Genomic DNA, 12,169 nt, shown 5'->3' with positions numbered 1-12,169 from the left:
CTCCCTGTTCTCACCAACACTTGTTATTGTGTCTTTTTTATTATAGCTGTTCTAGTGGATGTGAGGTGATAACTCATTGTGGTTTTAGGTGGTATTTCCTTAATGACCAGTGATGTTGAATATCTTTATAGCCATTCTTATTAGCCACTCATATGTCTACTTTAATAAAATGTCTATTCAAATATTTTTTTCCATTTTTTAAATTGGGTGGGTTGCTTTATTATTGTGTGGTAAGAATTCTTGATGTATTCTGGATATATTGTCAGATATATGATTTTAAATTGTGAACTCCCACCCTGTTGCTTATCTTCTCATTTTCTCAGTGGTATCTGTTGAAAGATTTTTGAAGATAAAAGGAAGGAGAGAGAGCTGTATTTCAGAGAGATAGTCTGGCAGCAGTATGTGTGATGGGTAGAAAGGGACTGAAGGCACTATTCGAATACACTTCTTTAAATTGTAATGTAGGCAACAAGCATAGACCAACTTTCTCAAAATCCTCTGGGAATCGAAGGGTTATAAGCAGCTATTTAGTGAAGCCTGTTTACAGTGCAGTTAATCAGTAAGCCAGAATCAGTGAAACTACCCAATCTGGGGGAGTGCAAAAACTCTTCAAAAGGTTTCCCTTCATTAAGAGAGGCAGGGAAATAGAGGTGAGGGGAGAAGTGAGTGACTGTTCCAGAGCTACATAAATAATTTCCAGCTTTGGATGGGACAGTTCTGAACTTCCTTCCCAGGTGCTGTCAGTCTGGTGTTTCCTGGCCCCAAACGGGGAAGAGCTGGTTCCTGGCTCTTGGATTTTGACTGGTGAAGAAGACAGGACTTTGGGAGAGGTGGGGCTCATTTCAGTGGTTCTCTCTGGAAAGCCCAGCGAGATGTCAGGCCTCCTCTCAGTCTTCCTCCACCTCCTCCTTCTCTTCAAGTTGGTTGCCCCGGTGACCTTTCGCCACCACCGCTATGATGACCTCGTGCGGACACTGTACAAGGTGCACAACGAATGCCCCTCTATCACGCGGCTTTACAGCATTGGGCGCAGTGTGAAGGGGAGACACCTCTACGTGCTGGAATTCACCGACTACCCTGGAATCCACGAGCCCTGTAAGCCCTAAGCAGTTCCTGAGTTATAGGGCAGGACCCTTCCTTACAAATCTAGTAGCGGGGTGTTGTGTGGGGAGGTCTGTGGGCCCTCCGCCTATAAAGTACCACCTCCTCCTCGGCTTGTGCTAAGTAGTTTTCCCTGCTTAGCCCTCAAAGGGCCCCTCCTCTGGGGAGCTGCAACCCCAGTTCGGACTCCAGTTCCTTCCTCTTTTTGTGAGTTCTGGTTGCTCAAGACCTCAATGGTAAGATGAATCTTCTTCCCTGCTCCCATCCTGTCCTTTCCTTTCCTCACAGTACCCCTTTCTCCCCTTGCTGTTATTCTGTCTGTTCCTCTCCAGCGCCTCAGCAGACAGAAGCAGAAACGGTTACTCCTTCTAATTCTGCCCTGAAATTTAGAAACATTTAGGGATATTTCTTTGGAGAATGACAGTGAGGTAGAATGTGGTATCCTGGAGAAAGTGTGAGGTCTTGAGGTATTAATTTCATTCACTGGGTTTTTTTTGTTGTTGTTGTTAGTTTGTTTCTATTATAAAAGCAATCAATGTTTGGATTAAAATTAGAAATTAAGGAAGGGGAAAAAACCTCACTCATAATCCCACCACTCACAAATGACTATTGTTAACATTTTTTTTTTTTTAAGCTGGAAACGGGGAGAGATAGACAGACTCCTGCATGCGCCCGACCAGGATCCACCCGGCACGCCCACCAGGGGCAACGCTCTGCCCACCAGGGGGCGATGCTCTGCCGCGACCAGCAGCCACTCTAGCGCCTGGGGCAGAGGCCAAGGAGCCATCCCCAGCGCCCGGGCCATCTTTGCTCCAATGGAGCCTTGGCTGCGGGAGGGGAAGAGAAAGACAGAGAGGAAGGAGGGGCGGGGGGGGTGGGGGTGGAGAAGCAAATGGGCGCTTCTCCTATGTGCCCTGGCCGGGAATCGAACCCGGGTTCCCCGCAGGCCAGGCCGACGCTCTACCGCTGAGCCAACCGGTCAGGGCCTTATTGTTAACATATTGATGTATATCCTTCCAGACTTTTTTCTATACACAATTAAACCCCCTCACACATATTTTATTTTATAAAATTGGAATCATGGTATAACTGCATTTCTCATTTCATAGTCTTTTATGCATGGCATCCACGACTGTAAATGTAGATCTTACATCACCATTTCTTGGCTATAACATTCCCTTGCATGGTTGTAGGTAATTGTTCATTTACTGGTAGGCATTTAAGTTATTTCTAATTTCTCATTGCTTTACTTGTAACAGTTGTGACATTCAAGTTATGTCAGTTCCTCCTTCAAAGTGTCAATCACAAAACAAAAGTGTCTCTTTTCTGCTCCAATTCCACACCTTCCACCCTAGCCCAGACTTCATCACATCCTGCCAAAATGAGTGTACTAGGCTCCTAACTGACCTCCTAACTCTTCACTGCCACCACTCTGAGCATTCCAGTTAGCACACAGGTGCCAGAATAATCTTCCCAAATATCGACATAATCTTCTCACTCTCTTTAAAACCTTCGATGTCAACCTCACACCAGGTAAATTCTGTCCGTGACAGCTTCCTTACTCCGTGCCCCCTTCTGAGAGCCCCCTCTACTTTCTAGCACTCAAATCTTCCTTGAGGCTTTTTCACTTAGATCCTTCTTCTCTGATACCTATAACTTGGTTGTTTATCTATTTATTCCTTTCATTTATTCATTATCCATTCCACAAATATGACAGTATCTACTATAAGCTAACACTTCTGTAGTCTCTGAATATACAACAGAGAATAAACCAAAGAACCTGCCCTCAGGGTCTTAATTGTAGCTGGATTAGACTAGTGGATAACTAAGTAAATATATGTATTGGATTGGATGAAAATAACTGCTATAGAAAAGAATAAACCCGGGAAGAGAGATAGAGAATGTCATAAAGTACTATGGATTGAGTAGGGGAGAGGTCAATGCTACTCAGGAAAAGCTTCTTTGTCAAGGTGATATTTGAGCAGGTGATGGTAAAAAATCTGATATTGGAGAGGGAAACGCTGCAGGCAGAGGACAGAGCAGGAGCGTGGCCTGTGTGGAAAACAGCCAGGGGCCCCTGCAGCTCTGGCAGATTGAACAGTGGGAGAGCCAGAGAGCGGTTTAGAAGCCCCGTAGGAAGAGATCTCACAGGGCTTTATGGGCTTTTGTAAAGGTTTATGGTTTTTTCTTTTCTTTTCTTTTTTTTTTTTTTGAGGGAGAGACAGAGAGAGTCAGGGAGAGGGACAGTCAGGAAGGGAGAGAGATGAGAAACATCAATTCTTTATTGCGGTTTCTTAGTTGTTCATTGATTGATTTCTCATATGTGCCTTGACGCGGGAGGGGGGGGCTACAGCAGACTGAGTGACCCCTTGCTTGAGCCAGCAACCTTGGGCTCAAGCTGGTGAGCTTTGCTCAAACATGATGAGCCCACACTCAAGCTGGTGACCTCGGGGTCTCGAACCTGGGTCCTCGCATCTCAGTCTGACGTTCTATCCACTGTGCCACTGCCAGGTCAGGTGGTCTTGGCTTTTTCTATTAGTGAAGCCAGAAGCCACTAGAGCATTTTAAACAGAACAGTGACATGCTCGGACTTAAAAAATTTTAAAGATCACTCAGAGCAGGATCCAGTAGGCTACAACCTTAGGGCCAGTTATCTATTTGGTAAATAAAGTTTCTTTGAAACATAGTCTCACCTATTTGTTTTTGTATAGTCTATGTTTTGTGTTGTCTTGCAGCTTTTGCTGCAATAGTTGAGTAGCTGTGACAGAGACAATAGAGCCCACAAATCCTGGTGTTTACTATTTGGCCCTTTACAGAAAAAGTTTGCAGACCCCAGACTTAGGAGAATACTCTTTAATGGAGCTGGGTGGATACAAGGAATTTATGTAGGAGATTTATTGTAAGAGTCCAAATATGAGAGTCTGGGGCTTAAACCAAAATGATAAGTGGTTGCTGAGAAGTGGGCATATTTGGCTTTTACTGAAAGTAAAGACAAAAGAATTTGACATTGAGCACCTGCTAAGTTCAAGGCACTATGCTAAGCTTCTATAGGACAGTAGCTGCCAACTTTTGGGATTCACAGAGCTCAAAGCATTTTAATAAATAAGAGAGATTGAAAGGAACTAAAATATATCTCCTGAATTTTATTTTACTGAACAAGGATGTTGAAGAATACTACCTGCCACTTGCTATCACCATCCTTTCCTAAAAGAAGGGATACTTTAACACCATGAAAAGTAAGAAAGACTTGGTCTAAGATTTAAAAAATGCACTAAGATTAAAGAGTACACATTGTAGAAAATTTACAACATGATCCTTGTGGGTAACAGAAATATTTTGGGAAAAACTGCTGTAAGGAAACTAAGACAAATAACAACAAATTGTATTCTAAAGAAAATTGAAAATTGTATATCTTGGCCCTGGCCAGTTGGCTCAGCGGTAGAGCGTCGGCCTGGCGTACGGGGGGCCCGGGTTCGATTCCCGGCCAGGGCACATAGGAGAAGCGCCCATTTGCTTCTCCACCCCCCCCCCCTCCTTCCTCTCTGTCTCTCTCTTCCCCTCCCGCAGCCAAGGCTCCATTGGAGCAAAGATGGCCTGGGCGCTGGGGATGGCTCCTTGGCCTCTGCCCCAGGCGCTAGAGTGGCTCTGGTTGCGGCAGAGCGACCCCCCCCCCAGGGGCAGAGCATCGCCCCCTGGTGGGCAGAGCCTCGCCCCCTGGTGGGCGTGCCGGGTGGATCCCGGCCGGGCGCATGCGGGAGTCTGTCTGACTGTCTCTCCCCGTTTCCAGCTTCAGAAAAAAAAAAAAAAAAAAATCGTATATCTTGCAAAGGCCAGGTCCAGTAAAGAAAATAAGACATGTGCATGCGGGAGTCTGTTTGACTGTCTATCCCCGTTTCCAGCTTCAGAAAAATACAAAAAAAACAAAAACAAACAAAAAAAAGAAATTGTCATGCTTGTTTTCTCTGAAACTATGTACCCTTGATTGATCAATGTCACCCCATTAAAATTAATAAACAAACAAACAAACAGAAAACTCAGGGACATAGACAAGAGTGTGGTGGTTATGAGGGGATGGAGGGGGGAGGGGAGGGGCTCAAAGAAAACCAGATAGAAGGTGACGGAAGACAATATGACTTTGGGTGATGGGTATGCAACATAATCAAATGTCAAAATAAACTGGAGATGTTTTCTCTGATTGATCAATGTCACCCCATTAAAATTAATTAAAAAAATTGTCATGCTATAATCTACAGCATTTTATGTGAGCAGATCTTGAGAAAACATTGCCCTTATGCTAAAACAATTTGTCTCTAAGAAGCAGCCAGCGACTGTTAATGATCCCTGGGCTTTGACCTCTATCAGATTAATTAGCTAGATGACTTCAGGCAAGTTACTTGACCTTATCCCTCCCCAGTACCCTCATCCTGAGATTAATAATGACTTTACAGGTTTCCTGTGAAGATTAGTAGTAGTGAATAGTAGAGTGGACTCCTAGTACCCAGTAGGGTTTCAATAATTGGTAGTCATTAATTAATACACGTGGCATACGTTTTTGTAGCATTTGTCATTGCAATTTTTCTGAAAGGAGCTCAGGGATAGTCGGAAAAGACCCAATGGACACATGAGATTTTTCTTTGATTCGTTATTAAAAAGAGGGGAAAGGGCTCCTCGCAAGGGAATCAATGGCACGTGCAAACTTTCCCCGTCTTTTACCATGACGTGTGTTTTTCTCGTGCTTGCAGTGGAACCTGAAGTCAAGTACGTGGGGAACATGCACGGCAACGAGGTGCTGGGCCGCGAGCTGCTGCTGCAGCTGTCAGAGTTCCTGTGCGAGGAGTTCCGGAACCGGAACCCGCGCATCGTCCAGCTGGTGCAGGACACACGCATTCACATCATGCCGTCCATGAACCCAGATGGTTATGAGGTGGCCGCCGCGCAGGTACTGAGCTGTGCAGAGAACAAAGCCATCTTAAGGAATCAAGTAAAAGCCAGTAAACAACCTGTCCTCTCTGTTCCATTGTCAGTGTCACTGTGTAATCGAGGAAAAAAACGGTAGAAATACAATGAAGTATGAAGATGGGTTCAAGCCTGTAAAAGCCTACGCAATAAATGTGGGCTCTCTCTGAGCTTCAATTCCCACCTCACCTTTCCAGCTGGCCTCCCGGTTTAATTGGGAAGGTCAATGAGGCAATATTTGCGACAACACTTTGTAAACTGGAAAACAGGATACTGGCATAAAGGGATATTAATTACAAAATAGATCTCCTTCCCTAAACTTTTAGCTTCCAACCCTAAATGCTCTGCTTCCTCCCGCAAGAGACTTACATTTGCATTGGAGAGTAGGGGTGTCAGAGAGATTAAGCTTTCCCCCGAACTGCAGAGTGAGGAGTTAATTCTAAAGCTTCATACTTTATTTTATTTCTGTAGGTTTTTTCCCTCTACTAGTATAGTACTCAGCTTCTTAATTTTAGAGTTGGGTTTTCAGGGGAAAGAAGGAAAAAAAAATGTCTATGAGCCTTTACATTCTTTATTAACATAAAATCAAAATGTCAGTGTGTCTTAACTTTAAACTGTGATATAGTCTATTAATTGGTGAATAGGTAAACAAAACGTGGTAAATCCATATAATGGAATTATTCATCAATAAAAAGAAATGAAGGACTGATACATGCTACAACATGGAGGAACTTTGAAAGCATTGTCTAGTGAAAAAAGCCAAACACATAATGTGTCATTGCACATATGTGAAATGTCTGCAAAAGGCAAATCTACAGGGACAGGGCTAGAGCAGAAATGGGAAGTGACTATAAATGGGCATGAGTTTCTTTTCAGGGTGATAGAAATGTTCTCATATTAGATTGTGGTGATGGCTATATAACTCTGTTAGCATCCTAAAATTCACTGAATTGTACATTTCAAAAGAGTGAACTTTGTGGTGTGTAAATTATATCTCAATAAAGCTGTTTTTATAAATAATAGGGGTTCCCATTATCCTGAAACACCCCATTCTTGTTAGGGCTTCTCCTGGAATCTATATCTCCACCACTTGGGAAACTTTAACCATACCACTGGGACTTCAGAGAAGTTAAAGAAGAAAAGGCTATGTCATTTGATGATAGATTAAACTAACACCTAAAAAGAGCTATACAGTATTCTTTAAATATAAGATTCAGCCTAAACTCTTCATGTTTCATCTCTCTATTTCTCCCTAGGGCCCAGATGCTTCTGGGTACCTGGTTGGCAGGAACAACGCGAACGGAGTGGACCTGAACCGCAACTTCCCTGACCTCAATACCTACATCTACTACAATGAGAAGTACGGAGGCCCCAACCACCACCTGCCCCTTCCGGACAACTGGAAAAAACAGGTATGAGAAGAAATTTGCATACAAAAGCAGGTAAATCAACATCTGGAATTTCTTCTGGCAATCTTCACATCAACTAAGCAAACAAGAATTAGGTATCAATTCAACTCCATGTTAATGTGTCCAGAGCAATAATAACTGTGTCTTCTGCCTCTTTGTATTCATTCCCTCCCCCAGCGTACAGCCCTCCATGAGGCACCTGCTCACAAAATGTTTGATGTTAGTGGCCACGGTAGTAAGGGAAGTAAAAGCTTTATCCTACAGTTGCGCAGTATTTTATAAAATTCTTTCTTAAGCCAACATTTCAGTTGATTATCATAACACTGTGTGGTGAATGTGTCAGTCAGTGTTATCCAACCCTGTTGTATGGATATCATGCTTACAGAAAAATTAACTTAAAGCCACACAGCTATAATTGATGGAATCAGGGTTAAAACCCAGGTCTTCTGATTCCTAATCCACTGTTCTTCGTGCTGCACTGTACTGTTGACACAGAGCTCTAATATTTTATAGGAAAGTCTCTCTTATGTGTGAACTATATGCTCATCAACAATTAGTTGTAAGGCGCTGGCTGGTTTGTTCAGTGGATAGAACATCAGCCCAGCATGCAGACATCCCAGGTTCGATCCCCTGTCAGGGCACACATGAGAAGTGACCATCTACTTCTCTCCCCCTTCCCCTTCCCCTCCCCCTCTCCCCCTTCTCTTTTTCTTGCCATCTCGCAGCCAGTGGCTCAATTGGTTCAAGTGCTAACCCTGGGCGCTGAGGGTAGCTCAGTTGATTTGAGCATCAGCCCCAGCCAGGGGTTGCTGGGTGGATTCCAGTTGGGGTGCATGTGAGAGTCTGTCTCACTATCTTCCCTTCTCTTACTTAAAAAACAAACAAACAAAAATTAGTTATAGGGAAAAGTTCAGAGAGTTGCCTTTATGTCTAGTTTGTCCTTTTTCCCTTGTTTTAGAGCCTTGACTGCTTTACCATACTCTCATTTCCCTCCGTCCCCCAGTCAGAGGATCTGTTCGATGCTCCCCAGCCTATTGCTCCAGAAGGCCTGTACTCTCACCCTTGGTAATGTGGATGGCTTCATCCTGCTGGTGGGCCTGCTCTTTAAAGTAACTGATGGCATCCTCAGAATATCACTACCACCCTGTTTTTCACACTGTATGAGATAGTTCTAGATGTTCTGTTTGTGAATATCTTAACTTAGAGACTAGAGAGAAACATAAAACAGGTGTAAGGCTTTCTATTGGGAGTTTTCTAGATGAAATAGTCTTAGTTGGAAATGAAACAAAAGTCATGCTGACATATTTAGGTTTCTGCTAGTAGCTATGCTCTTGGCTCAAGTAAAGAATAAATCACAAATAACATGGTACTAGTCAGCATATCCAGCCAGAAGAATGTTCTGATTTATTAAATGTTGAAATAAAATAAGGTGACTGAGCCAATAATGATTAGACTCCCACCTGCTCCTCTGTCTGAATCTTAGAAGATCAAAAAGAGAATGAGAAAAAAAAAAAAAAAAAAGAGAATGAGGCCCTGGCCGATTGGCTCAGTGGTAGAGCGTCGGCCTGGCGTGCGGGGGACCCGGGTTCGATTCCCGGCCAGGGCATATAGGAGAAGCGCCCATTTGCTTCTCCACCCCAACCCCTCCTTCCTCTCTGTCTCTCTCTTCCCCTCCCGCAGCCAAGGCTCCATTGGAGCAAAGATGGCCCGGGCGCTGGGGATGGCTCCTTGGCCTCTGCCCCAGGCGCTAGAGAGGCTCTGGTCACGGCAGAGCATCGCTCCCTGGTGGGCAGAGCATCGCCCCTGGTGGGCATGCCGGGTGGATCCCGGTCGGGCATATGCGGGAGTCTGTCTGACTGTCTCTCCCCGTTTCCAGCTTCAGGAAAAAAAAAAAAAAAGAGAGAATGAGAGGTCTCTGTCACGCCTGATGGGACAGCTTTGATGGGGAGGAACAGCGAGAAGCCGGCTCTTTTGAGTGGATAAAGGCTTGGGGCATAGAGAAAGGACTGCTTCAAAGGGGCTAAGTCCTGGTCGCAGAGCAGGACTGATGCTTTTGGTATTATATCCATTCTGATTGGGTGAAACTCAACCCTATTCATCCACTCCCTCTTGGGATAAAAGGGATGGGGTCTTCACAGCTGACCGTTGGTCCAGGAGCTGTTAACACACTGTCATCACATAACCTCTAAGCACATGCACTCTGGGAGGAGGAAAAGCGCTGAAGACTGTAAATTATTTATTTATACTGCAAGTCCAAGTGGTTCATGGCTTTCCTTAGAATACCATCACTCACTAGCACTGTAATATGCTATCGAAAGGGTGGAATTCCACTACTTAACCGAGACTGGTCCATATTACACTATTTCTAAGCCATGAAATTTGGGTATGACCACAGAAGTGCTCTACATGTCAACATTACGGTAGGTGTGTTATGGAAAGGAGAAAGTTGAAAACCATTACTGTAAACCAGTGCTTTCACAATTATTTACTCCGAAGCCACTGAAGCAGTGGATAAATTGGAGAACCCTTTCCTAGGGGCCAGAGAGAGGCCAAGCTTGGGCTCCTCTCACTCTCTCTCTCATGGACTACTGTATTTCTCCATGTACAAGATGCTTCCAGGTATAAGATGCACCTTAATTTTGGGACCCAAAATTTGAAAAAAATGTAATACATAAAGTTATTGAACTCAAGTTTTATTCATCATAAAATTCATACAACTCCTCATCACTGTCAAAACTCCCATCCATTAGCTTGTCCTCATCTGTGTCTGATGACAAATCACTGTCTTCATACATTGCTTTGTCCTCAGTTCTATCTATAGCATTTGAAATGCCACACTTCTACAACCACTGTATAAAACGCACCCAATTTTTAGACCCCAAATTTTCCCTCAAAAAGGTGCACCTTATACATGGGGAAATACGGTATATTTTTTAGGGTAGTTTTAGGTTTGAAGTAAAACTGAGTGGAAAGAAAGTACAGAGTTCCCATATACCCCCTGCTTCCTCCCACCACCAACGCCCTGCATCAGAGCGGTGCATTTGTTACAAGTGATGAACTTACATTGACTCATCCTTACTACATACACAAAGTCCATAGTTTACATAGTCTTCAGTCTGTGTGTGGTACATTTTATGGGTTTGGACAAATGTAGTAAGCCATGTGTCATACATAGTGGTTTCACTGCCCTAAAGGTTCACTTTTTTTTTCTTCTGTTTTTTATATATTAAGATTCCACATAGCCTGACCTGTGGTGGCACAGTGGATAAAGCGTCGACCTGGAAATGCTGAGGTAGCCGGTTCGAAACCCTGGGCTTGCCTGGTCAAGGCACATATGGGAGTTGATGCTTCCAGCTCCTCCCCCTTCTCTCTCTCTCTGTCTCTCTCTCCTCTCTAAAAAATTAAAAAAAAAAAAGATTCCATATAAGATTTCATTTTGAAAAAGGGTCCTGTCACTTACTTTTTATTTTTAAGTAAGAGGAGGGGAGATAGAGAGACAGACTCTTGCATGTATCTCAACCAGGATCCACCTGGCCACCCCTGTCTGGGGCCAATGCTCTGCCCATCTGGGGCCATGCTCACAACCCAAGCTATTTTTAGCACCTGAGGCAGCATCCTCAGCACTCGGCCTAGGTGCCCCAATGCACTCAAATCAATCGAGCCATGGCTACAGGAGGAGAAGAGAGAGAGAGAGGGGAGACAGGGAAGGGTGGAGAAGCAGATGGTCACCTCTCCTGTGTGTCCTGACTAGGAATTGAACCTGGGATATCCACACGCAGGGTAGATGCTCTACCACTGAGCAAACTGGCCAGGGCCTCTGTCACTTAATTTTTAAAACCATCATGCAAAAGATCAAAATTTCCCCATCTAGCCTTCTCATATCTGGTAGGGCCTGTCTTATTCAGACAGGCCATCTCCTTAGGCCACTTCCTGACAAACTTTTCAAAAGGCTCTCATCTCTCCTCAGGTTGAACCTGAGACCCGGGCTGTGATCCAGTGGATACGTTCCATCAACTTTGTCCTTTCAGCCAATCTCCATGGAGGGGCAGTGGTGGCCAATTACCCATATGACAAGTCCCTGGAGCATCGGATCCGAGGTTTCCGCCGCACTGCCTATACCCCCACGCCTGATGACAAGCTTTTCCAGAAGGTATGCAGAATGATGGTTTGGCCAGCCAGGAACTTGGGGTTCAGGAGAGAGAAGGTACAAGTTCACAGAAAATAATTGAAAACACCGCTTGCTCATGAGGAGCTTAGAGTCTAGTAAATTACATTTTGTTTTGAGTGATAAGTAAAAAATTCATGAAAAAATAAATATGTAAGAAATCTTTATAGTACAATTACCACAGTAATATAAAGGTACTTAAACTAATGACTAGCAAGAAATATGCCAAAAGACTAATAGTACTACTGGTGGTAAGCGAGGGGCATTAAATGTGAATTTTGCTCTAACTTGCAATTTTCTGGTAGTAAGATTTTATTAATGAAAAATAGACCGTGCACATAAAAATGTTTACATGATAGTTCAAAACAGCAATAAAAAACTAACAGATTAATTACTTGATAGTTAATATGTTGTTAATATATAATTTATTTAAATAATTCATTATATTAATTTGTTATTACAATTACAATGACATTAATTATTAATGCACCACTTAATTAATTGCATAGAGAATAATGCCAGTTGTTGTTTTGCAAAG

General features: G+C 43.6%; 1 protein-coding gene across 1 annotated transcript in view; it reads left to right on the top strand.

The window, feature by feature from the left end:
* Nucleotides 1–611: 611 nt before the first annotated feature.
* CPN1 (carboxypeptidase N subunit 1) overlaps nt 612–12,169 on the top strand; it is a 30,935-nt gene continuing 19,377 nt past the window's right edge. Inside the window, 4 exon segments of the mRNA XM_066240519.1 lie at nt 612–1,095; nt 5,844–6,040; nt 7,314–7,469; nt 11,434–11,616. Coding sequence (XP_066096616.1) covers nt 873–1,095; nt 5,844–6,040; nt 7,314–7,469; nt 11,434–11,616 — 759 coding nt within the window. The 5' untranslated portion in view covers nt 612–872.

This window comes from Saccopteryx bilineata, chromosome 7, assembly GCF_036850765.1.
Source record: "Saccopteryx bilineata isolate mSacBil1 chromosome 7, mSacBil1_pri_phased_curated, whole genome shotgun sequence".
Taxonomy (NCBI): domain Eukaryota; kingdom Metazoa; phylum Chordata; class Mammalia; order Chiroptera; family Emballonuridae; genus Saccopteryx; species Saccopteryx bilineata.
Note: the sequence above shows the minus strand (reverse complement) of the source record. Positions and strands in the feature narration are given on the sequence as shown.